At 41.2% G+C, this 27,911-nt stretch overlaps 1 protein-coding gene across 1 annotated transcript in view; it reads left to right on the top strand.

Moving 5' to 3' along the window:
- Nucleotides 1-27,911, top strand: part of INPP4B (inositol polyphosphate-4-phosphatase type II B) — a 516,678-nt gene that overhangs the window by 172,846 nt on the left and 315,921 nt on the right. The window contains exons 4-6 of the mRNA XM_045019298.1: nt 13,000-13,081; nt 23,066-23,290; nt 24,358-24,402. Coding sequence (XP_044875233.1) covers nt 13,000-13,081; nt 23,066-23,290; nt 24,358-24,402 — 352 coding nt within the window. The remainder of the gene's footprint in view (nt 1-12,999; nt 13,082-23,065; nt 23,291-24,357; nt 24,403-27,911) is intronic.

Here is a 27,911-nt window from a genome sequence, read left to right as displayed (position 1 = left end):
AAATGTAGAAAATATCAAAAATATTTAAATAAATGGTTTTGTATTATTCTTTAACAGTGCGATTAATCGTGATTAATTTTTTGAATTGCTTGACAGTCCTATTCAAAAGGCACAATGCCTCATAGCAACATTTTTCAGGTAATGAATGTCCTATGCTTACCCAGTGTGGCTCAATCTCAAAAGAGCTATAATTAAGGTCTTAACACTTTATTTAAAAATATAAGTTTAATATTTAATTCTTGGTTTTTAAATCAGTCTCTGAAGGAAACTCTGAAATGGGAGGCACTATGCCAGGAATAAATAAGACCCATGTGTTGTTTTTTTAAATGACATCGAAGAAGTGGAGGAAGAGATTCAAGATAAGCCATGATTTTAATAGTATGTTATTCAAAGTATATTTTATGATAGGATACTAGAGACTTGCACCAAAATATAACTAATAAAAGTGAACTAATTTGCAATCAAACTGTATATAATTATCTTTAGGTAGGTACGATAATTTGAGATGGCGTTTCAAAGTGTGTGTAAAATATGGAATGAGTTTAGATTTCCCTTTAATTATGCTTATGTATAATAAAATGAGAAAATATGAGGTATGAATTAACGGACTTGATGTTTGTAGATTTTTTTTATTACTACTGCTTTTTCTCAATTAAAAGAAAATGACTAATGCAAAATATTCACATTTGTTAAAGGTAATAGTCTATAAAAGGGTACTTGTCTGTTTTGTAAGATTTCTTCAGTGACATTGCAAATCAACAATGTCTTTTAAAATGGATGTAGATGACCAGTATTATGTTGCCAGCATGATATCGGTAGCTGGTGGCACTGTGTGATGGATTAATCATAGTGGTTAGGGCATTGTCTGGATAAAATGACTGAGTATCCTTCAGTGAGCTGACAGTCTGTAAAGGAGATTGTAGCAAACTAGCAGTTCACTCCCTCTCTAGATTAATTAAACCACTTCATCAGATCCTCTGATAGGGTACTTTCCCTTACCATATAGTTTAGGTGAAAAAGGTGTAAAATACTCAGGATACCAACTCAAAGTGTGGATGGGTTAGCACAAGGATATAAGGTACTAAAGACCACCAGTTTGTTAAAGAGTGAAATGTGTCTTTGATACATTGAATGGTGTTCACAGAAAACTAGGTAGAGATTTTTAATTATACAATTTACATGCTTTCTTATAGTACAAACAAATGATTGCATGACGTTTTAAAAATAGAACAATCTGTTTTTCTCTTTATTATTTTAGGCATATTAGTTTTTGAATGGATGGATTCAGTCCAGTTTTTACAGGATTTTTTTTAAAGCAAATTTTGTGCTTGTGAAATGGGCTAGCCTGACAATCCCATGGACTGAACTTTTCTATTTATAGACACAGTATGATGAGCAGCCGCAATTCCATCACTTCAAGGTGTCCTATCCCTCTTTTTGGAAAGTTTCACTTCTGGGGCTTTGGCTACACTTGCATTTCAAAGCGCTGCCGCGGCAGCGCTTTGAAGCGCGAATTGTAGTCAAAGCGCCAGCGCTGGGAGAAAACTCTCCCAGCGCTGTCCGTACTTCACCTCCCTGTGGGGAATAACGGACAGCGCTGGGAGCGCGGCTCCCAGCGCTGGGGCTTTGACTACACTGGCGCTTTGTAGCGCCGCAATTTGCAGCGCTGCAGAGGGTGTGTTTTCACACCCTGCTGCAGCGCTGCAAATTTGTAAGTGTAGCCAAGCCCTGGGGGAATGGTTTGGAAAGGAGTGTGATCTCTGGGCAAGATTTGCAAAGGTGCCTAAAGATGCAGATAGACACCTGTTAGGATTTTCAGGAGCAGCTAAGTGATTTAGATGCCTAATTCTCATTGACTTTCATGGTAGTTAGTGACCTAACCTGTTTATGCAATTTTGTGAATCCCATTAGGTGCCAGAATAGTATCATCATTCAGATATACAAATCATCTATTTCTGTCTCCAAAACGGCATTTTAAAACAATTTCCTGACTGTGCAAGCCTGACTTTTCAGCTGCCATCAGTATTTACTCTACTTAGAAAGGATTGCTTCCTTCCAACATGATAAAGTAGAATAAGACCAACCGGTTGTATGGGATCTGTGTTGATACAATGAACCACTGATCGGTTTCCAGAGTAGTTATATTAGAGTACAAATACCATCACTTTGGATGCTAACACCTTCTGTAGGCCTGATTCTGATCTTATTTACACTGGCATAAATCAGATGCAACTCTGGTGAAGTCTATGGAGTTACCCTGGTGTGAAATCAGCCTTCCCTTCTCTCTATAATCTTTCCCTGCCTCCCTTTCTCCTCCTCTCCATATACTTATATACAAACATCAGAGGGGTAGCCGTGTTAGTCTGGTTCTGTAGAAGCAGCAAAGAATCCTGTGGCACCTTATAGACTAACAGACGTTTTGCAGCATGAGCTTTCGTGGGTGAATACCCACTTCTTCGGATGCAAGTGGTGGAAATTTCCTGGGGCAGGTATATATAAGCAAGCAAGAAGCAAGCTAGAGATAACGAGGTTAGATCAATCAGGGTGGATGAGGCCCTGTTCTAGCAGTTGAGGTGTGAAAACCAAGGGAGGAGAAACTGGTTCTGTAATTGGCAAGCCATTCACAGTCTTAGTTTAGTCCTGAGCTGATGGTGTCAAATTTGCAGATGAACTGGAGCTCAGCAGTTTCTCTTTGAAGTCTGGTCCTAAAGTTTTTTTGCTGTAGGATGGCCACCTTAAGATCTGCTATTGTGTGGCCAGGGAGGTTGAAGTGTTCTCCTACAGGTTTTTGTATATTGCCATTCCTAATGTCTGATTTGTGTCCATTTATCCTTTTCCTTAGAGACTGTCCAGTTTGGCCGATGTACATAGCAGAGGGGCATTGCTGGCATATGATGGCATATATTACATTGGTGGAAGTGCAGGTGAATAAACCGGTGATGTTGTGGCTGATCTGGTTTGGTCCTGTGATGGTGTTGCTGGTGTAGATATGTGGGCAGAGTTGGCATCGAGGTTTGTTGCATGGATTGGTTCCTGAGCTAGAGTTACTATGGTGCGGTGTGCAGTTGCTGGTGAGAATATGCTTCAGGTTGGCAGGTTGTCTGTGGGCGAGGACTGGTCTGCCACCCAAGGCCTGTGAAAGTGTGGGATCATTGTCCAGGATGGGTTGTAGATCCCTGATGATGCGTTGTAGGGGTTTTAGCTGGGGACTGTATGTGATTGCCAGTGGAGTCCTGTTGGTTTCTTTCTTGGGTTTGTCTTCCAGTAGGAGGCTTCTGGGTACAAGTCTGGCTCTGTTGATCTGTTTCCTTATTTCCTCGTGTGGGTACTGTAGTCTTGAGAATGCTTGGTGGAGATTTTCTAGGTGTTGGTCTCTGTCTGCGGGGTTAGAGCAGATACGGTTGTACCTCAGTGCTTGGCTGTAGACAATGGATCTTGTGGTGTGTCCAGGATGGAAGCTGGAGGCATGAAGGTAGGCATAGCGGTTGGTAGGTTTTCGGTATAGGGTGGTGTTGATGTGACCATCACTTATTTGCACCGTGGTGTCTAGGAAAATAAACGGTGCATTGAACATGCTTGAACCTCCACAGATTTTTCAGCTGGTAGGACGTTGTTGGGCAGTATGTGTTTTTAAATGCATTTGAGCTTACTCATATTGAAATGTAAAATCGAACACATCATATGTATTTTTTAGGTACCTGGAGGAATTGGGGCTTGTAAGCCTACCATATAAATAGATTAACGATGCATAACTCTTAGGCCTTGTCTACACTACAAGACTATTTCGAATCTACTTAAGTCGAATTTGTGGATTCGACCTTATGAAGTCGAATTTGTGTATCCACAGTAAATACACTAATTCGAATTTCTGAGTCCACAGTAACGGGGCTGGCGTCGACTTTGGAAGCGGTGCACTGTGGGAAGCTATCCCACAGTTCCCGCAGTCCCCGCTGCCCATTGGAATGCTGGGTAGAGCTCCTAATGCCTCCTGGGGGAAAAATGTGTCGAGGGTGCTTTTGGGTAACTGTTGTCATTGAACCGTCAATCACGCCCTCCCTCCCTGAAAGCTCCGGCGGGAAATCTGTTCGCGCCCTTCTCTGGTCGGTTACAGCTCGGACGCCACAGCACTGCGAGCCTGGAGCCCGCTGCGATCATCGCTGCACTTATGGCCGTTGTCAACTCCTCGCACCTTATCGTCCACCTCTTCCACAGTCAGCTGCTGAGAAATCGGGCGAGGAGGCTCCGGCAGCGCGGTGAGGACAGGAATTCACAGAGTGGCGCAGACCTCTCACAAAGCAGGGTACGCCGTGCCGTGGAGATCATGGTGGCAATGGGTCAAGTTCATGGTGTGGAACGGCGATTCTGGGCCCGGGAAACAAGCACGGACTGGTGGGACCGCATAGTGCTGCAGGTCTGGGATGAATCACAGTGGCTGCGAAACTTCAGGATGCGTAAGGGCACTTTCCTTGAACTCTGTGACTTGCTGTCCCCTGCCCTGAAGCGCCAGGACACCCGGATGCGAGCAGCCCTGAGTGTGCAGAAGCGAGTGGCCATAGCCCTCTGGAAACTTGCAACGCCAGACAGCTATCGGTCAGTAGCGAACCACTTTGGCGTGGGCAAATCTACCGTGGGGGTTGCTGTGATTGAAGTAGCCCACGCAATCGTTGAGCAACTGTTCTCAAAGGTAGTGACTCTCGGAAACGTCCAGGACATCATAGATGGCTTTGCCGCGATGGGATTCCCAAACTGCGGTGGGGCTATAGATGGGACTCACATCCCTATCCTGGCACCAGCCCACCAGGCCAGCGAGTACATTAACCGAAAGGGCTACTTTTCAATGGCGCTGCAAGCACTGGTAAACCATAGGGGACGTTTTACCAAAATCTTCGTTGGGTGGGCGGGCAAGGTTCATGACGCGCGTGTGTTCAGGAACTCTGGTCTGTTTAAACGCCTCCAGGCAGGTACTTTCTTCCCGGACCACAAAATAACTGTTGGGGATGTGCAGATGCCTACAGTGATCCTCGGGGACCCAGCCTACCCGCTAATGCCCTGGCTCATGAAACCCTATACAGGCGCCTTGGACAGAGAGAAGGAACTCTTCAACTACCGGCTGAGCAAGTGCAGAATGGTGGTGGAGTGTGCTTTCGGACGTCTCAAGGGGAGATGGCGGAGCTTACTGACTCGCTCGGACATCAGCGAAAAGAATATCCCCGTAGTTATTGCTGCTTGCTGTGTGCTACACAATCTCTGTGAGAGCAAGGGCGAGACCTTTTTGTCCGGATGGGAGGTTGAGGCAAATCGCCTGGCTGCAGTTTACGCTCAGCCAGACACCCGTGCCGAGAGAATATCCCAGCGGGAAGCGCTGTGTATCCGGGAGGCTTTGAAAGCAAGTTTCCTCAGAGAGCAGGGTAACCTATGACTCTCCACTTGCTTTCAAGAGAAACTGACCCTGGGCCTGTGTCTGTATGTGTCGATTTCGATCTGCAGTTACATACCCCGTTCTCCAAGTTTCCCCCACTTCCAAAGCACGTTTTAAAGCAAATTAATTGTTACACTCATTATTAATAAATCTTTGTTTTACTTTGCATTTCTGTTCAGGTGTTGAAACATGGACGCATACTGTGCTGGGCACGGTGTGCACTGATGTACAGACCGCTTGTTCCATAGAGGAATGACATCCTCCTGCTCCTACATAGGTCTCTGGGGTGGGGGACGGTTGCAAGTGGTTGTGCATGAAGGGGAGGGATTGCAGGAAGGGGAGGGTTTGCAGGAAGGGGCGAGTGGTGCCTTCTTTGGATAGGGGTTTGGATGACGGCAGTGGGCTGCGGGTTTGGGCGTAGGAAGGGGTGAGGGGTGTGGGGGAAGGGTGAGTATCTGTCCGTGGATGAGGGCTCTTGTTGGGGCTCAGGGCAGCGGAGAGGCTCGTTGCTACGGTGGAAGTGCATGGTAAGGGCAGCGTGCCTTAACATTAAGGGGGTGGCAGGCGCTAGGACCCTGGACAAGCATACACATCACAGAATGACCCGGGGCAGCATACACCACACAGAGTGACCCTGGTGCCTACTGACTGCAGTGTGTGTGTGCCCTGCAGTTGATCATGCCCCCAAGTCTGTACCCTGGTAATGTAGGCTATACCGTGCAATTATAAATCCCCTCCCCCCCACATACACAAAAAAATCCTCTGACACGAAAGACGTGACCGAAACAGTGAATAACAGCAAACAGCTTTTAATAATCTAATACACAGTGGGGGGATGAAACTTGGATTTGGGACTGGGTGAGCCTGTAAGGGAAGCACTTCTACAAATTTATAGCGTGAGAGGTGTGTGGTGCAGTGACAGTTCTCACGGCCCCTACCGCCCCTCCGTCTTGTACTTTTGGGTGAGGGGGGGGCAGGACTTCTTGGCGGGTGAGGGCGGTTGCAGATACACTGCAGGGGGGCTCTGTCCTCCTGCCTGCGGTCCTGCAGAACATCAACAAGGCGCCGGAGCGTGTCCGTTTGCTCCCTCATTAGCCCAAGCAGCGTTTGAGTCGCCTGCTGGTCTTCCTGCCGCCACCTATCCTCCCGTTCGATGTGTGTGCGATGCTGTTGACATAGGGTCTCCCTCCACTGTCTCTGCTCTGCCGCCTCGGCTCTGGAGCAGGCCATCAGTTCTGCGAACATCTCGTCCCTAGTCTTTTTCTTTCGCCGCCTAATCTGCGCCAGCTTCTGCGAGGGGGATGCCGGGGCAGTCCGGGAAAGAGCCGAAGCTGTGTGATGGGAAAAGTAAGTGATTTCCTTGAACAGATACATGTTTGCGAACAGTGAACACAGTCTAGTCAGTTTCTCTGAACAAGACCATACAGGGCAACAAGTCTCACGAGCTCTCAGGACAAGTTCGAGATTTCGGAATACGCTCTCATTGGCTGCGGCATTGCACAGGAGAGCGGACAAGTGGGGAGAGACAGCTGAATCCTTCTAGCAGACAGTCCTGGTAAGCCTTACAGTACATTCTGCTTATCAGTTAATGGATAGCTGTGCCCTCCCGCTAAAGGCAATCTGGAAATCATATACTCTGACCCTTTTCCAGCCACTCCCGCCAGTGCACGGGAAAGATCAATGTATGCTTTTCCTATGTGGCCTACAACACGTGGCTGTTAAGCGAGGGTCATTGTTATGCAAAGTAAAAGTCAACCATTCACAACAGTAACAATACACTAATTGCCCTAATTAGATGCAGCATTTCATGAATGAGATCACCCTGATGCGGGTCCCTCCGAGTCACAAAGAGCGGATGCTAAGGGAAGCCCTGCAGAGACCAGGACCATATGCGGCCATGCTTGTAGAGGCGATGATTCCCATCTACATAAGGATGTCCTGGCGCGGAAGAGTGTGCTTCCACGGAGCACCCAACAAGGCACCTCTCCCCAGGAACCTCCTGCGGAGGCTTTTCGAGGACCTAAATGAGACCTTTCTTGAATTGTCCCTGGAGGATTATTGTTCAATCCCTATATGTGTGGACCTACTTTTCATATAGTTTTTCATTGAAAATTTTATATATAGTATTTCTATTTTTTTATACCTGTTTTATAAAAAATAAATGTTTACATGTTTAGAGCACTTACCGCCTGATCCTTCCCCTGATTCAGAGTCCGGGTTAACGGCCGGGGAGGGTTGGTAGGGGATCTCTGTGAGGGTGATGAAGAGATCCTGGCTGTCAGGGAAAGCGGTATTGTGTTCGCTGTCGCCTGCGCCGTCCTCCACAGACCCTTCCTCATCTTCCCCATTGGCGAACATCGAGGAGGAACTGTCCAGGTTCACTATGCCATCCACTGAGTCCACGGTCACTGGTGGGGCAGTGGTGGCAGACCCACCTAGAATGGCATGCAGTGCCTCGTAGAAGCGGCATGTCTGGGGCAGGGCTCCGGAGCGTCCGTTTGCCGCTCTGACTTTTTGGTAGCCTTGTCTCAGGTCCTTGATTTTCACGCGGCACTGCATTGCATCCCGGCTGTATCCTTTCTCTATCATTGCTTTGGAGACCTTCTCGAAGGTCTTTGCAGTCCGCTTGCTGGAGCGCAGCTCCGACAGCACAGACTCCTCGCCCGACACACCGATCAGATCCAGGACTTCCCGGTCTGTCCATGCTGGGGACCTCTTTCTATTCTTGGATTGGCCGGACTCCTCTGCTGGAGAGCTCTGCATCGTTGCAGGTGCTGCGGAGCTCGCCCCGATGTCCAGCCAGGACGTCAGATTCAAAGTGCCCAGACAGGAAAAGGAATTCAAATTTTCCCGGGTCATTTCCTGTGTGGCTGGTCAGAGAATCCAAGCTCTGACTGCTGTCCAGAGCGTCAACAGAGTGGTGCACTGTGGGATAGCTCCCGGAGCTACTAAGTTCGATTTGCATCCACACCTAGCCTAATTCGAGCTAGCCATGTCGAATTTAGCGTTACTCCACCTGTCGGGGTGGAGTACCGAATTCGAACTAAAGAGCCCTCTAGTTCGAATTAAATGGCTTCCTGGTGTGGACGGTTGAGCGGTTAGTTCGAATTAACGCTGCTAAATTCGAATTAAAGTCCTAGTGTAGACCAGGCCTTACACTATCGTCCGTGACAAATGTAATCTGCATACTATATTATTCATGTGATGTAATTTTTAAAGAACATATTTGTTGAGAGAACATGTTAGAACAGAAATTGCCTGTACAATGCTGTTATGTTTATTTTGTATTTGTAACAGTCACAATTAAGAACACTGGGTCAGGAAGTTTGTTCCTTTCTTAGTCTAATCATGATTACAGTGTATATAATGTCTGTTATTAATAGCCTGAAAAGCCCATTTTGGATTAGAGACCCATAATGAGGGACACACTAGGCACATATGGGACTGATTCCTCACTGCCTTAATGCTGGATTAATCAGGCACCTATGTGGGCAGTTCATGGGTTAAGCAGTAACCATGTTAAGCTTGTGGAGCCTAACATGTAAGTGAGGAGAAAGAAACCTCCTGCAAAACAGTCACAAAAAATGGGCAGTATCAACAAACACTTAGTTATGTTTCTCACAAATACGAGTCCTGATCTGTTGTTTTTCTTCCATTGTTTAATCATATGTCATCACCATAGCATAGTGTAAATAGTAGATTCTCTGTAACTTGAAGTCTTTAAATCATGATTTGAGGACTTCAGTAACTCAAGCCAGAGGTTATGGGTCTATTATAAGAGTGGGTGGGTGAGGTGTGCAGGAGGTCATGGTGATCCCTTCTGCCTTAAAATCTATGAATCTAAACCTGCTTTCCGGGGCCTGTTATTTATTTACTATAAATGTGTCCAGTGCGCCACACAATGGTGACCCAATGTGATTGAGGCCTGGAAGTGCTACTTCAATAGAAATGTTCAGTAATAACAACTGATTTAGAAATGGAATTGAAACAAAGATTTCAGTGTTAAACTACACTTCTGAAAGCAGAAAGCATAACCAAAGCTGGCTGGTTTATGTGATTTATAAACTTGAAACTCTGTGTTGTAGAACTGTTTTTTCTTACCTGCTGCAAAATCCTTTTCAGTGGACAGAAAGCCCTTTCTCCCTTTAACATTAGCGTTGGTTTCAGTTGCCATCTTGTGCTTAAATCTCACCTCAAGCTGCCTTTCTACCTTCACCACTAATCAAATCATTAGTGCTAAAAGGATTAGTACAGCCTGTAAACAAAGGTCTTGATTTTTCCAGTACCATGCAATTTGTGCAGCCATTTACATGAGTGTACTGTGGGTATAAAGCAACCAAATCAGAATTCTTCATTTATTCACACCAGTGATAGCATTTTACACCCACTTTGCACAAGTGTAAATGTTTGCACAAGGTGCAACATATTTGGAACCCAAAGCCAAGGATCTAGGCCCTCATCCTTTATAGTTTTGGTCATGACTACTGATGGGTATGAAATTTATCAAGGGCAGCTCCCTGCACCACCAACTACAAGTCCTGCCTCTATTTTTGATTTCTTCTTCCTTATTTAGTTTTCCTTTAACTTTCTGTCCAGAGACTTATTACTGTTTTTTATATATATATTTTACTTTAAAAGTTTTAACTTGTACAATTTTACTTTTTCAAGAGCTTCTCTACTTTTCTGAGAATGTTTACTTTACTTTTCTGTGCAATTGTGTATATATCTCTTAGGGTTGAATTGAATTTTCCTTTTTTTCTTTCTTTCTCTCTAGCTTTTGCCCCTACCATGGTTAGAACTGCAAAATGCTAAACTTGTCTCTTCATATTTCAAGAATGAACAGAGTCTCAGAGCATTTTGCAGTGTGTATACGAATCTTCAAAAGCCAAATTACGTGCTTCTTGACACTGAAATAGGGTCACATTTTTTGACAGGTAGTGATTTCCCTTATTCTAAATTGTCTCATGCTTCCACTATTTTGTGAAACGAAACTCCTCTTGCAGTTTTATCTCTTCCCAAGTGATGGCATCTCTTGAGAATGCATCTGCCTCCACATTCCTGGAATGAGCATGCCTGGAAAAGTTTACTGTTGTTCACAGTCCACATCAGAATCCAAATTGTTGGATCAGACATCCATATTACAGCTTTCTAAGGATACATCAACACTGCAAAAAAACAAAAACAAAAAACCCCCTAAACAAACTCATGGTAGAGTCTTAGAACAGGGGTCCACTGACTCAGGCTTGCTGGGCTCACGTGACAGGATTTAAAACAGCAGGAGAGATGTTCTGCTCGGGCTCTAAAAGGTAGCGAAAGGGGCGGGGCTCAAAGCCCAGACTCCAGCCCAAGCAGGAATGTCTATTGGTATTTTTAGCGCCATAATGCGAGCCAGACCCAGGCTCTCAGACTTGCTGCCGTTGTGTGGTGTGTTTTGAGGGATTTTTTTTTTTTTGGCAGTGTAGCCATACCTTTAGAGTTTCTCTAATTAAATCTCTTTGTTTATTCTATTGCTTTCCTCAAAAATATGTAGGTGTGCATTTTTCCAGGCTGGCTCTCATTGTTTCCCATTGCTTTCAGTAAGAGTTGGGTTGAGTCACAGATCCTTTTACATTTTTCTTTGATTTACAGGAGGCTTCCAAGAACTCTGAATTTGATTAATATTTGGTTTATCTCTGGCTTCCAGCTCATTAATTAAAAAAAAAAAGTTAAAACATAGCTAACACAATTTCTGAAGCGCCTACTGTACCACTCCCCTCACTCAATGTATTGCTATTAATCTTATTTTTTGCAGTCCATTAGCTGGTTTTCAATCCAGGTGACAGTGCTCCTGTCTAGGCTAAACTGAATAATTTTCCAAACCATACACTATACTGAATGCTTTCTGTATATAGATATATCACACCAACTGCATTCTCTTGATCCATTAACTTTGAATTTCGACCCAAAAAAGAGAGAGCAAATTTGCCTGGCATGTTTTTTTAAATAAAGATCTGTATCAAGTTCATTTTATTCTAATATTCTATCACCTACAGTAAATCTAGTGGGTTTCATTCTTTTTCTAGTGTTGTCATGGACGGAGTCAAATTGGCTACCACATTTGGTATATTATAAGTCCAAGATTTCAAAATAGTTGTCTTCCACTAAAAGTACCTCTTAAGATTTAATGACAGTTTCTATCTTGTTCCTCTTCAGATTAAGAATTTACCGGACTTTGGCAGGAGCTGTTTAAAGCCTTACATTCAAAAGCATATAGTGTAAACTCGGCCTTATTCTGCTAAACTTTCTCCCACAAAGAATCCTCACTCAGACATGTACTTCTATGAAAGTCAGTGGCACTATTATGTGAGAAAGGGGTCATCTTGTGTAGGAATGCAGGATCAGGCCAAACATTTAAGGCTAAATATGAAGCTGTCTGCAAAAGAAGTGACAGTTTGAGTATCAGCCTGACAGGCCAAATCTCGTAATATAAATGCAGAAAATGAAGCAGCAAAGAGAGCTCACGTGTTTCGAAGCAGCTGTTATGGATATATAAGCATTTTACAAGGTTATCTCTTAAAATAGTGAATATGTGGAATTAAAAGTTGTAGTTTTGGGGAAAACTAGCAGAAAATGAGGCATGTTCCAGTCCTTGGGATCTCCTTGGATAAAGAGGTAACTGGAATGTATGGAAAATTTAACTTGCGCACTTCTGAAGCTCAGTGAAATAGAGGAGTGGCTCTGTGAAACACCAGGATCCTCATAACAAGGAAATGTGTAAGAGATCAGTACTCTAATGATGATATATGATCAGATGTTGTGGATAAAGAATGGATAAGAACTTCAAGAAAAGAGGAGATAAAACGTGAGGGAGATAGTAGCCTTACTTTTCTGAATGGGAATCTCATTATTAAGCTGAAAGAGGAGGCCTGTATCCTTACAAGGAGGCAGCTGGTAAAAAAGAGCATGACCCCAGTAACTTCAGTTTTGTGCCCTGCAATGGTCCAAATCACTTACTATTACGTGAGTTACATGTTCTAGAATATAGTGTCAGTATCTAAGGTTTCCAGTGATCTCGAAGAAATCCTTCAAAAAAGGAGATTAAATGGAGATTTCTATTGCAAGATCATGTATTTTGTGTTGCTGCTAAATTCTGCTCATTTGAACAGTTCACTTATTTTAATAGAATTCCAAGTTTCAATCTATTCAGCTGATTAACAAGTTGTGATTAAATAGCATTAGTTAGGGGTAGAAGTTGGAAGGAAATGGATCAGCTGTTAGTTAACAAATTAGTTGGCACATAAATACCGGCTATATTCACATGGAAGAGAAATCTGTTGACTATATTTTCCTTTTTTTCTCCTTTTTCTAGTATGATCTTTTTAAAATGTTTTTTGCCCATTCTAGTTCATTGAACTGAAGCAAGATGGCAAAGAACTGTAACTAAAGCAGTCGTATACATTTGCCTAGCGACTGTTAGGCTTTGCTTCTTTCATAGCTGTAGGCTGCATCAATGTGCCAGATTTGTTGGCTGTGAACATATTAACAGAAGGACTTCCAAAATGTTGCAAATCCTAACATTTTGTCATCTTTGTCCCTTACAGAGTTCTGAAGTCTGTGACATTATTCTGGAGTGGCACTGTGTTGTGGAATTCAGAAATAAAACAGATGTTTCAGTAGTTCTCAGTAAGTAAAACACAACACAACATATTTAACATTCATTTTTTGTGACTATATCAATATTTAGAAAATCCTTGAAACATTGCTAAACATGTAGACTGAATGTATCCTGTTGTCTGATAAAGAAACATACAGCTAAACCTTCCCTGCCTTTATTCTGATCACTGAAAAGAGTATCTCAAAAGGCTGCAGTTGCTTTTTCTAAAATTAGATGAAAAGTCATATGTAGCATAGCTCCTCTGACAGTAAATATGGGTTTGATGTTATGGTTCATTAAATATAATGTACAATATGGGTCTAGAGTTGGTGCATGCCCATTCCAATTTCCCCTCTCCCCCAGTCATCTGTGCTTAATCACAACCATTTTTCATGTAATATGTTTTTTGCTTTACACTTTTGTTTTCTGCACTATACTACTAATTAATATAGTGAATGGATGTTAAGGACAATAACTAAATATACATGAGTTATTTCATGCAAATCTAAATAAGAATTTGAATGTAAAGATTTTCATTTGGATCTGATATGGATAGCATTTTTTATTGTGAATGCTAAAATATAAACCTTCCCTCTGTAGAAATGCCTTACAGGGTTGCTGTCAGTCAGCTATGATTGTGTTTTAAATTTATTTATGGAGCTTGCCTGATATCACAACCAAGTTTCAAAGCCCCTTATATCAATTTGCCATGTTAATTTAGCTCTAATGGACCCTGAGTTCAGCAAGAAAGTTGACTGTACCTAACTGGATCGATGCATTATGATGATTTCTTATTTTTTGTGAGTACAAAACAATTTTATCCACGGCACTAACCATTTTAAGATGTGTACTGAAACTCAGGTGGTAGAATGGAATTCATTCACACACCTTTTTTCTGGGTATCTTGATTCAAAATGTTAAATCTATCTTGTGTCACAAGTGTAATGAGTATTGTGATCTTTGGTGGACATCTGTCTATAACATGCATCCCACTGACTGATAGTCACTTCTCAGGAAAAGCACACAACTGATTTTGCAGGAGTGTAGAAAGTTGGGATGGCGGTATGTTAGAAAATCTATGGGAGGAAACTTGAATAGCATTTGACTGCTCAGTTCCTGGCAGTAGCTACAATTAATATTAGCAGTCTTGTTACTATTGTTCCCTGGTTTTTACAAGTACCAAATTCCCTTCCACCCACTCCAAGAAAAACACTAAACAGATTATTCAGACTCTTTGCTATAGCTCTTTCAGATTACTCTCAATGTTCAGTTGCAGTTAAGAAGTCAGTAATTTGAAACGGATTCATTAAGGTTTCTGTCCTTGTATGGTTATTTTTCTGAAGATCTGTTTAATTCTGCCTCTTCAGGATTGGAATTAAACTGTGTATCATGCACCCTGTGTGAAGGAATTAGTCAAAAAGGACTCTTAGGCTACTTATTTCACTTAATTTAACAGTAGGACCTAGAGGATTAACATAACTCTCTGAATTAATTGACTTTTTTCCAATTGTACATTTATTGGCTATAACTAGTCATGGTAGTTCTGTGTTAGTAGCTCTTCATACTTCTAGCACAAAACTCATTGATACCAGGAATTTGATAATGATGCTGGGCCCCCTTCTCTCCTGGTCATAATTTCCTATTCCCCTCATCAGAGAAACTTGATTTTCCCCATATCCTTATGTCCTGCGTCATGGAGGTGTGCCCAGTCCTTCCCCGTACATTGGCATTGGGTGTGTCCAGCTCCTGCCAACTCCTGAATCTTTGCGGAAAGGAGAAAGAAACCTCCACTGTCCCTGAATAATTACTTAAAATAAAAAAGTTAAGAACACTAGTTTCCATGGAAATTGAACCTGCCAACACAGTGCTCTGTACTTTCTCATCCCTCCCCTCGCACTCTTGCCTCTAGCTCCCTAGAGAATGCTAATAATCTTGTCCCAGCAGAGGTGCTGTAACAGTACCAGTAGTTCCCCGCTAGCAGCAAGGAGTGCTATTCACACAGAGCTACAGGGACTGCATTCACCTGAGATGTACATACCTTGTTAAGATCAGTTCTAAAAGACGAGAAGGGAATTTTCCTCTTCAGGCTGTTGCCTTCACAGAGTTGCTTTTTGCAAGCTGCTAGCCTGACCTTGTGGCCACAAAGTTCTTTGAACTGGTATGGTGGTGGCATGAGTCCAACTCTTCTATCTAGTGAGGGGATTTGTCCGTGAATGTTTGGGGATGCAACCGTCAAAATGTGAAACACATTTCATTTTGTGAACCCCATTTGTGATTGTAACCTTCATTGTGGATTAGAACATCCATTTTGTAGCGAAGACTTGACACCTAGTGGACAGACTATATCTAAGAAACTGTGTCAGAGCACTCTAGGGCCACCAACATTGAATGTCTCTTCTCTACTAAAACAATGGGCCATTAAATGACATTCTACGCAGAAACTGGCATGGAGGCTGGAGCTAAATCCTTATCCCCGGCTTGCAGCATATGGGGAGAAAGGGTACAGAGAGTCAGTTTTAAAAGGAGTGGTTCACTAAGCAATCGGAGGCTAACCAATATCAGAAGCAAGAAGATCAGGCCAAGCAGTCAGGATGAGCTTATGGGTCAAATCACTAGGAGCAAGCCCAGAACTCTCAGGAATAATAAGTACCCAACAGGAGGGCTTGTGTTCAGGAGCTTGTTGCTTTCCATAGGCCAATAACTCTCTTATGTTTTTTGTTTTGTTTTAAAAGTAAAGTGTTTTCAGCTAAGAAATTCCTTTGTTAAGTATCTGTATCGTTGATTTTCTGCCAGTGGTCCTCGCATGGTGTGACTGGGAAAACGAGTGCTCCCATAGCTAGGTGGACTCTTGTGTGGCGAATGTGTTGAAGCAAATGAGGACATAGGAGGGCTGAGTCACTGGTTCCAAAATCTAAGTGGCTGGACTACGAGGTCATATTGCCTGAGGAGGGTATTCGGCCTGGGATCTGCACCTAGGAGTGCATTTGGGGGACCAAGAGAGTAACTAGTCACTTCCCCAACCCACAGACTTAGAAGCAGTTGGGAATCAGCAGTTAGATCCAACCACAATAGATTGTTGTCCATCCACAGAGTGGTACTGGACCAGATTGTGACATCTCACTGCTAACTTACCCACGGTTCCTCCCTGTCTGCCAGTCTTAATGTCTCCCTTTTGCATGGAATAATTTGGTCTTTTCCGCAGGTAGCTGCCAAAAGCTATTTATAATAGTAGGATAGTACAAGGATAGATATTTTAAAAACATTTTTGTTGTTTTTTCTTTCTGATTTTGTGGCACATTTTATGGTCTGGCTTATTATGGCAGACCCAGATAAAGAGACATGATTCAATATAGTGCTCATCTTTAAAAAAGGGAAGAAGGAGAACCCGGGGAACTACAGACTGGCCAGCTTCACCTCAGTCCCTGGAAAAATCAAGGAGCAGGTCCTCAAGGAAACCATTTTGAAGTACTTTGAGAAGAAGAAGGTGATCAGGAACAGTCAACATGGATTCACCAAGGCAAGTCATGCCTGACCAACCTGATTGCCTTCTATGATGAGATAACTGGCTCTGTGGATATGGCGAAAGCAGTGGACATGATATATCTGCAGAAGAGAAGAGTGAAGGGAAGATTTGAAACTATCTGATTTTAGCAAAGCTTTTGTTACGGTCTCCTACAGTATTCTTGCCAGCAAGTTGAAGTATGGATTAGATGAATGGACATAAGGTGGATAGAAAGCTGGCTAGATTGTTGGGCTCAATGGGTAGTGATCTACGGCTTGATGTCTAGTTGGCAGCCGGTATCAAGCGGAGTACCCCAGGGATTGGTCTTAGGGCCGGTTTTGTTCAACATCTTTATTAATGATTTGGATGACGGGATGAATTGCACCCTGAGCAAGTTTGCAGATGACACTGCGCTGGGGGGAGAGGTAAATATGCTGGAGGGTAGGGATAGGGTCCAGAGTGACCTAGATAAATTGGAGGATTAGACCAAAGAAATCTGAGGTTCAACAAGGACAAGTGCAGAGTCCTGCACTTAGGAAGGAAGAATCCCATGTACCACTACAGGCTGGGGACTGACGGGCTAAGCGACAGTTCTGCAGAAAAGGACCTGGGGATTACAGTGGATGAGAAGCTGGATATGAGTCAGCAGTGTGCCCTTGTTCCAAGAAGGCTAATGGCATATTGGGCTGCATTAGTAGGAGCATTGCCAGCAGATCGAGGGAAGTGATTATCTCCCTCTGTTTGGCATTGGTGAGGCCACATCTGGAGTATTGCATTGTGTCCAGTTTTGGGCCCCCCACTACAGAAAGGATGTGGACAAATTGGAAAGAGTCCAGCGGAAGGCAACAAAAAATTATCAGGGGCCTGGAGCACATGACTTACAAGGAGAGGTTGAGGGAACTGGGCTTGTTTAATCTGCAGAAGAGAAGAGTGAAGGGAAGATTTGAAACTATCTGAAAGGGGGTTCCAAAGAGGATGGAGCTAGGCTGTTCTCAGTGGTGGAGCAATGTTCTCAAGTTTCAGTGGAGGAGGTCTAGGATGGATATTAGGAAACATTATTTCACTAGGAGGGTGGTGAAGCACTGGAATGGGTTACCTAGGGAATCTCCATAGTTTTTAAGAGGTTTTTAAGGCCTGGCTTGAGAAAACCCTGGTTAGGATGATTTAGTTGGTGTTGGTCCTGCTTTGAGCAGAGGGTTGGACTAGATGACCTCCTGAGGTGTCTTCCAACCCTAATCTTCTACGATTCTAAGTGCTCCACTCTCCCTGTGAAAATGCTGATTACCAATGGCCATAACAAATGTTATGAATACTTACAAGAAAGATACTCGGTGAAAATATTTACCACTTGTAAGGACAATCGGCTAGGAAGAGGTTGCAGCTGCTTGTTAGATAGAACCTGCTCTCCACTCCCTGAAGGAAAATTTCCATAGAGAGTTTTTAAGGCCAGAAGGTACCATTGTGATCATTTAGTCTAGCCTCCTATTTAACACAGGGTGAAACTTCTCACTCAGTAAGCTCTGCATCAGTTCCTTTGTTTCTAGTTGAACCAGAGCTTTTTACAGAGAGAGCCATCCTTGATTTAGATACTTCAGGTGATGGAGATTTGCACTACATCCCTAAGTAAGTTCTTCCAGCTGTTAATTACACTCTGTTAAACATTTGCACCATATTTGTGGTCTGAATTTATCTAGCTTCATCTGCCAATAATGAGATCGAAGGATTCCTTCTTTTTCTGCTAGGTTAGAACTACCTTCCATAAGAAATCTGTTCCCCAAATAGATACTCGTAGCCTGTGACCACCTTCGATAAACTAAACAGATTGAGTTTGTGAAGTTTCATGCTATGGGGCATGTTTTCCAGACCTTGAATCTTGCTTGTAGCTCTACCAACTTCTTCCCAATTTTTCAACATCTTTTTTGAAGTATGGAATTAAATTTAGCAAAGGAATACTAAACATTTTCCTGTTTTTCAATAGGAAGAAGGAAATAAGAATGGAGGTTTTATTGGTAGACATGCAGCAAAAATAGCTCTGCTAGACACAATTAGCAAGAATAATTTCCAATAGGACATATTTGCATGCTTATCTGAAAGGAGTCTACATAAAAACAAATGTGACTGGAGGTAGAAAATACCTTGAAATATCCTGAAGCATGCTTGGATATGAAAAAGTGAATTTCTTCTATTACAAATAAATTATTATAAATAAGAAGTTTTTCTTGTAGGTATAATTCAGAGTTCAACAATAATGAGCTATTCATCTGACATTTGGCTAGGTATCCAGTAAAACATTGGGACAAGATGACTACACACTGAAGAGAGGACACTTTGCAAACTACCGTCACATGCAAACTCTAATAAGGCCATATACAGTGGGAAATGGAATATATGTCACTCTTATTATTAAATATTGTGTCTGATATCCCTGCCCATAGACTTTTTACAGAAAGGGAAACTGAGGCCCAAAGCAGTGAAGTGACTGCTCAAAGTCATCAAGCAGACCAAAGGCAGAGCTGGAAATTGAACCTAGATCTCCTGAGGTCACACTCTAGTCTCTGTTCTCTAAACCACACTGCCTCCTGAGTAGGCTGATGTTTCTGGTGGGAGTGGGTATTGTTTCTGGTGGGAGTGGGTATTATTCCCAGCTAGAAGAGCAAGCTACTCTTTTACAAAGGCTATATTTAGTAAATTCTGTTAATCTTGCGATATTTATATTCAGCATTTTGGTTATTGGTATATCATGGTGTTGTATAAATAATTGTATGGTCTCCCTTGCTACCAGAATAGGTGTGGTATTAATTTAATGAAGTATGTGAAAAGTGAAAAGGATATGGTGCACTGTGAGAGAGAACCTGATGGTGTTAAAAGAAGCAAATTGTTATGCTTCAGCAATGTGAGAAAACTAAGTTATGTACCATGTTATATTCATTTCAGATATCTTCAGGCGCTCTTCATGAGGGATCTAAATGGAGATTATAATGGCAACTTATATATGTTTATTCTCAGCATTGCCTTCCCCGCCAAAAAAAAGAAGATAAAATTTTTAATTAAATTCTTTATCTTTGATTGAAAATTTTAACTTTCAAAGGAAGATTAACACACCATCATCAGTAACCATGGGATGATTTCATCACTGCTAATTTGAACCTGAAATGCATCACCATATAGAATTCAGCCAGCTTTGTGAATTAAGAGCCTCTGATGTCTGTATTAGAAATATCCTGCAGATATAATTTACGTATCAAAGCTTCCATTCTACTTTTGTTACAGCATATGGTGGTTAGCTGAGATGGTGCTTTATATTTTAGAGTGACAGTGGCTCATTGATATTCCCAACCATTTTCCACTGCTGAGGTAGAAATTCAGAATTACTCTTTGCCAGTGAGTGTGAAAAGAAAGAAAAACCTTTAGACATTTTGAACTCTTTTTTAAAAGGTATTTGGCATAAAAAAACATATCGTTTTAAAATACGCTCTAGAAAAGAGTAGCTGTCACTTGACAGTATAGGTACTGAGCACATGTTCTGTACATAGCTGTCCAATAAAGACTCCAAGGATTTTTTTATATTGATCCATAAGGATTTATATTTATAACTCTCATTAATGGAAATAAAGCATGTTATACTTGGCACAGTTTGCCATTCTTCTTGTCACTTCTGCATGGTTAGTATAATAAAGCTTTGTTTAAAAATTAGATTGACAATTAATACGAAGTGAGGAATTTAAAAAAAAAACCCTTTTCTTAGAAGATTAAAATTAGCATTGTTGAACTTCAGCCTTTTCATTGACAGTATATTTCCAGAGATATCCTGGAGCTTTCAATTCTTTATTTTGATTATCTATTTCACGTCATGAATATAATTTACTGATAGAGTGAAACATCATCCAGATAACACACACAATGTAGGAATTTGCAGAAATATCTACCTAAAGGGACTTTGTCAAGATTAATCTCAGATACATATTTAAAAATGAAAATGCAATTCTGGGCTTTAAACTACTTTGCAGTATCACTTTTTAATTTTTAGGAACCAAGAAGAAAGTGCTAGCTACTGTTGTTAAACTGGAGTGGAGGGGATAGGGGCTAATAATTTTTCAATAAACTTGTTTTCACTTGAGCGGGGACATAGCCAGCGCCAAAAGAGTCTGGTATATTGTAGACAGTGGGGATGCAGGAAGGCTGTCCCTGTGTCTATGGGAGTATCTCCCCTTCTCCTCTGTGACACTTCTTTATTTGACAGCAATTCTGTTGTCAGGTTCTCTGAATTCTTTGTTTGAATTACAGGAGTCCTAAGGGACCATAACCCTTCATATTTTATATAGACCTTGATAAGAAAACAATGCCATGACTTTAAAACTGTTATCACACAAAAAGTGAGAGTCCAGGCTCCATTGAAATCAATGGCAAAAGTCTCATTGACTTCAGTAGAGTCCAGGAGTTCATCCAAAGTATGTGCCATGTTATAAGATGCTAAGGTAAACAATATTGTGCCTAATATAGTGTTGCTTAGCCACTCCTGTTTTCTACAGTTATTCCTTAGTTGTAAAATATAAAGTATTTTGTTGTCCACACATGGAATGCTTTCTGTGTGGAATATATTTCAACATGAATATAATAATCCTGCCACTTGCACCACACTATGGAGTTAATGAAATGTGAGGATTTTCCACAATAAATCCTTATTTTCAGGAGGTTTCAGTTCAACTAAATATTATCTCTGGACTGAAACTTGGCATTAAAGATCTAAGGCTGAGTAGTAAAATACTACTTACCTTTTGGGGAAAAATTGCTTGGCAGTTTGAAATATGAGAGCAAAGAAAAACTATAAATTATTATTATATTAATAAAATTCTACTCAATTTTTTTTTTGCCTCTAGTGTGAATTATTCACTTTTTGGTATTGAAAAAGAGAACCCATTACTTTTTCTGTTTTGAAAATAGTTTACAGTACATGTATAATTTGTTTTTTGTTTTTTTGGTATATGAATTTTTTGCGTGTATATATTGACACAGTAGATAGAATATATAGTCTATCAAGTGTTTGATCTGCAAACTGACATGTCTTCATATTTGCATTGACATGGAACCTTTGTAGGCTGTCATGATAATTGTACCCAGGCTTATCTGACAGATACAGTTGTTTATGGTCAATGATTTTAGAATTGCAAAATCCTTGGTACAAGTTAATCGTAATCTTTCTGCAATGCAGCTTGGAAGTTCGAGGCCTCAAAATTGGTTCAGATCCAGCCAGACTACATTGAATAACACCCCCCTTCCCCGTCCTTCAAACACACACATCCGTTTCATGGTGTCCATTTTAGGTCATGTGTATTCAATGATACAGTATGCCTTAAGTATTGCTTAGCATACAGCAATTCTGACTGTCAGGGTTAAGGGGCAAATATAAGTAGGGTGGTTCCAATCCCAAAAGATGCATTTCCTCTGAAAGTAGATGTTTTCTTTCTGGCTGGTGGCAGAACGCTTGTATGCAAAATCATTGTTCCTGTTTATGTTCAAAATAAGTATATTTTAATAGGTTTGCATTTTAGTTATAAAACTTGTTGCATTTGTTTTTTTGGCAACCTTTTCTCAAGCAGGGTAGCTTGGATATCCAAGCTGCCTTAATGATCATTTCTGTACCTCTATAGACCTGTTGTTATAATGCTAATTGTGTTTTCCCGAACTGTATTGTCCACTTGTAACAATTTGTCCATTGTTTTACCAGTGTTACCAGTACTTGCCTAAATTAAATGACTTAACCCCTTTCATCTCTTTTCTACATGTGACTCTAAAATAGTCAGATTTTTAAACACCTAGATACTTTGTTCTTTACTAATTCTAATGAAATGAGTGGCACTTGCTATTACCTGCATTTCCTTGGGAGCCTAAACGGTTTTTCTTCCCTCTTCTTAAAGTGTGATCACTAAACAATTTACCGTTTTGTCAGGCAGGATAGCAACAGACTTGTGCATAGTCATGAGGTTGGAAGTTCCCACATACAATCTGTTGTCTCCTCATGGAGGAGCTGTGCCATCCTAAATTATCTCCACATCTTGATAAGCAGTATTCTGGCAAGAATGGATGAGAGGCTGAGTGTAAAGTACAGTTCTAATGGACATATTCACCCTAGTGAATCCCACCAGTCCCTTTGTCAGAATGATGTCTGCTGCCTCTGCTAAATTGTTTAAGTTGGCTGTCCTGAAAGCTACCTGCTGAGCAGTAGAATCCACACTGAAAAAAGATTTCCCATTTTACTTTGATGATTCTGCCACCTAGTTTTCCAGTACATTAACTGCTTTGGGAACTGCTGTGTAGCATGGACTTAGTGGTTCACTGAATGGGAAGCAACAGGGGTTTGATTCAAGAGGTGTATGAGGTGTGTGTGGTTCTGTGCAGAAATAATAGATGTATAATCGTGTGTATTATACATAGTATCAATCCTGCCATTATCTCCAACCCGTCCCTTAATATCTGCATTCCTAAAAAGTGGCTTAATATTTTCTGAATGCAGAGTTTCAGAGCAGAAACCCAGATCTTTACCGTGAAGCTGCATCTAAACCAGACTGTGAATTGTGGGCTGTGGCACTTGGAGAAGCAAACTCAGAAAGTTTGCAGAATAAAATTCAGCAGCTCCGGAGGTTGATCATGGAAATTAAAGAGGAGAGAACATCAGATGAGGCACAGCACTTTCTTCCTGCAACACAGGCAGACAATCTTAGGGAGTCTCAGTTTACAGGTAAGCGTGTATATTCTTTTTCATGTTACACCGTAAATACTACTTTAAAAATGCCCTGAATTCTGTAATTGCACAAATCAATGGAAATCTTGGAACTATAGTACAATTTAAATTGTTGAGTAACAATTGGCTGTACCAGAGGGAATAAACTGATTAATATTTTATTTAAACATCATTACTGTTTTAGATTTATGCAAATAACCTCCTTGAGGGGAACAAAGGGTATGATAACTACATGCTGATTTTTTTTAATAAGATTTAAAAACTGTTAAATTGAAAGAAAAATACATGAACACATAAACCACAACATAGTACAATATAAATTTGGTAAACTTAAGAAAGAGAGATGTCTAAATTCATCACTAGTACTATGGAATGGTTCCTTGAAAAGACCTAACAGTATGTTAACTCCTGCTCAGTGTACTAAATTCTGAAGATATGCAGTTAGTTATGAACTGAATCCTTTTAGAGGATTTTAGTTGCCCAGTTACTTACCCATGTGGAATGTACATCCAACCTTCCTATTAAAGTCATGTTATAGACCAATCTGCTGAAAGTGGGGATGGTCCGCTTCAATTTTGTGAAATCTAGTTGTCAGAGCAGTTAATTATGTTTTTTGAAAAATATGATTATATGTAGTTCATAAAGGCATTTTTAAATATTGCTATTATAAACTCTCCAGGATAGTTCATTCTGCAACTTTAAACTTTTGCAGAGGGCATACAGTTTTTCATTCTTTTACATATACCCTTTTTCATTTCATAGCCAAAAACTCCTTGCCTGTTGACTTCCATGCAAGTTCCTCTTTTTTATCATAGCCCCTTCTGTTTGGTGGGATCTCTCAAAAAATGTGAATAAGACAAAACATGGGTTTTTGTTTCTATATTGGTACTTTGTGAAAAGGTCTCTTTTTTACAGTATAATTTCCATTAAAAACATAAAAAAAAAAGCAGATGCCTCCAACAGTGGCAAGAAGATATTGATATATAAGTAAAGCAAGTTAAGATTACAGTATATGAAACTAGAATTTACATATTTTCTAACTTTTTTTTTTTTAATATTAAAAGGTATCCAGAAGATTGCGAATGAGTCAAAGCTGGAGTTTGTCCTTGGTAAGACATAGTTTTGATTTCTGTACAGAATGGATTGTATGGGCATATTCTGTGTCTCTAATATTGCATACTAGTTTTAAAAAAATTGACACCTGTCTATAGTAGATATTGTGTGCCTGTGTTGGAAATATTGGGGCTAGATTCTCAGCTGGTGTAAATTGCTGTAGTGCCATTGACTTAAGTAGAGCTACTTCATTTTATATCAGCTCTATGGTATGGCCCATAATGCTTTATAAAACCTTACATATTCTGGGCTAAGGAATTGAAAATCCCTATGTTTAAACTATGGGCAGCTCTATATTTTATTCGGCTATAATATTGTACCTTTGAATAATGAATATATTTTGTTAAAAGCACAACTATTCCTTTGTAGGGAAAGGTTAATATCAATCTGTCTTTCTCCTTACTCTAGTCTAGTGCATTTACAGGGGAGCAGTCTGTTTCAGAAGGTGTTCTGTTAGTACATATCACACACTTTATATACTATAGTTAGGAGAGTTCACTCGGTCAAGCAGACTAATTGGCTGAACATGTTTCCTCATTGTTAACTTGATGTTTGGTAGCAGAAAGCATTTAAATTAAATTATTTCGCACTATGAAGTCTGATAGATTTTCAGTCTCTTCAATTTCTCTTTTTTCCCCATATTGTCTGTTATCTTTCTCAATTTTCCCATATAGAAAATCATTGCAAACAGAAAGAAACAAAAAACTATCTTCCCATGGTTTCATAAAATTGCATAATATTTGTAGCATTAACAAAAGTGTCATTTAGAAAGTGTAAGATGCTTTTTATTTTTATTTTTCAAAAGATGAAGAGAAATAGTTATGCAGTGTACTAAGTGTAACTGGAACATACGACATCTCTGGAATCTAAACAATTCCTAGCTTTAGGCCTTCATTTTTCTCCATACTGTACAGGAAGGACACATAGATGTAATAATAAAACTTTGACATTGTGCAATCCGAAGACAATATATAGTATTTTCTGAAATAATTAAAACTAATCAGCTACCTTATTGTTATAGTTTTTTATTGATATAATCAGACAAAATGCATTTGACATAGTGTGTATATATATAGTGAGGAAACCTGAATAGTGATAAATACTCGTCAATGTGATCCATCACAGTAAATATACATGTATGAAATAATATTATCATATATTTTAATTATACATTACATTTTCCTTTCTGGTATATATAGTATCCTATGCAGAAAATGGAAAACTGTTTTTTCTACTGCCAGATCCTCAGTTCTGCTATATCTACCTTGTCCCACTTCAGATGGCTAATAATTTCCCCTTGCATAAAAAATCCTCTACTGGCATAGAGCCTCACCCCATCTGTCCTCCACGATCATCACCTTCCTTCCTCCCCACTCTTCTCCACTGTCCTATCCCTCTTGCCCAGCTCTCTGCCTTTGTCTTTGTGTTTAGTTAACCGCTTCCTCAGTAAACCCCACCCAAAGGATTTAAATAACAAAAAACTATGAAAAAATCATGGTGTTACTGTGGTGCTTACTGACCATTATTCTGCTCACTCTGCTGGTACGTTTTGTCCCTTTGCCCTACCCGTTGGGCTTGTTTACATACAGTTTTTGTATTGCTATATCCATATACATTTTGAAACTGGCATAGTTAAAGTGATAGGATTTCCTAGTGTGGATGCAATTATACTGGTGGGTTGTATTGCTTCAACTACGCTGGTTTCTAAACTGATATAGCTGAAGTGGTACAAAAACTGTATGTAGACCAATCCTTTGCCAATTATGCCCTTTAGATTGTAACCTCTTGAGTGCAGGGACTGTTTTTTTCTTGATGTTTATACAGTGCCTAGCCAAATGAAACCCTGTTCCTATTTGGCCCTTTGGTGCAACCATAACTGATAACATGATTATGTTGATGATAAAGAACTGCTGTAGATTTCCCTATGCTATCCAGCCTCACAGCACATATTATATGGGACATGACAATGGAAAATGAGGCATGGCCAGAGTATTGCTGTGCTCCAGTGATACCCAGGTCCCAGATCAGCCCTTGGGTAGCTGTTGGAGGTGGGTGCAGATTACAGCAGGCATTGCTACAGAAGGTGAATCTGCTCCCAGCTGGCTTGAGGATCAGTGAGTGGAGATATAAAAGTAGTGTAAAGCCTATTTTTTCTATCTCTTGTCACCACCAGGACGTGGGTGGTTGGACCTAGTGGTCAAAGCAGGAGTCACGAGTCAGGCTAGGTCAGATACCAAGAGGTCAGAATCAGAGACTGGCAAGAGGGCAAACTGAGAGTCAAGTTTGAGGAGGCAGGCTGGGTCAGGTTACCAGGAGATCAGAAGCAGGAGACAACTTGAGAACAGAACCACAGATCGATGAGTCAGGTCTGGTTGGGATACCAGGGGAGTGGAAGCAGGAAGCACAAGGTACACAGTCCAGAGCAAGGTGGATTCCATTGCATGGACAGCTTCCTGTTCCTGTGCTGAGTTTAAATAAGGGCTGTGGACCAATTGGGACCCCCAGTGTTCTGCCAATCAGCTCTCGGGACTGGGGTCATCTGTCTCAGTTCAGCTCCTATTCTGACAACAGTTAGCAGGTTCCTGGTTGGCAGGTTGAAACATGCTGGATCTAAAGAGCCCTAGGAATCAGTGTTCAAGACCCACAGTCGCTTACACTCCTCCTTTGGGTCCCGCATTGAGCAGAGCTCTGGTTATGTGGTTTCTAATGGTGACTGAAATTTCCTCATTCATTCAGCAGCATTATGAATTATATCACTGCAGCTCTAGGAATAAATTTTATTAGTTAACTGCTGCTGCTCAACCAGCAATGGCACACAAAAGTGCAAAGCCCTATGTTGTTTAGGATGGCCTTACCTAGCCAATTATAGTTGACAACACAGAGACCCTTGCAGGATTGGGTCTTTAGTGACAACTAATTTTTTTGTTATTTAAGTTAACCCCCCCTACTCCAAATTAGATTCCCTCATGCTCAGTTAGACTGACTCCCTTTGAGTTACTTACACCCACTATCAGTGTCTAAAGCAGGATAAACTGGTGAAGTAAACACATTAAGGAGCCAGAAGTAAGTTCATTAATTCTGTCTTATGCTACCTTAGACATTGGTAGAATTCTGTAAGTAGGTCTAAGGAAGTCTAAGTTAGTGTAATGAGTCTATTACTATAAGGGGTCCAATGTATATATTACTTCCCAGTTTGGCCCTGTGACTCTAAAGAAGTGTAACTCCCGTCCAGACTGCCCGCCGTATCAGTTTATCGGGGATCGATATATCATGTCTCATCTAGATGCGATATATCGATCCCCGAACGCGCTCCCCGTCGACTCCGGAGCTACACTGGAGCGAGCGGCGGTAGTGGAGTCGACGGGGGAGCCGCAGACGTCGATCCCATGCTGTGAGGATGGGAGGTAAGTCGGAATAAGATACTTCAACTTCAGCTACGGTATTCCTGTAGCTGAAGTTGTGTATCTTACATCGACACCGCCCCCCAGTGTAGACCAGACCCAAG

This window comes from Mauremys mutica, chromosome 5 (genome assembly GCF_020497125.1).
Source record: "Mauremys mutica isolate MM-2020 ecotype Southern chromosome 5, ASM2049712v1, whole genome shotgun sequence".
In the NCBI taxonomy this organism is placed as follows: Eukaryota; Metazoa; Chordata; order Testudines; family Geoemydidae; genus Mauremys; species Mauremys mutica.
This window is presented reverse-complemented; position numbering and strand designations above follow the sequence as displayed.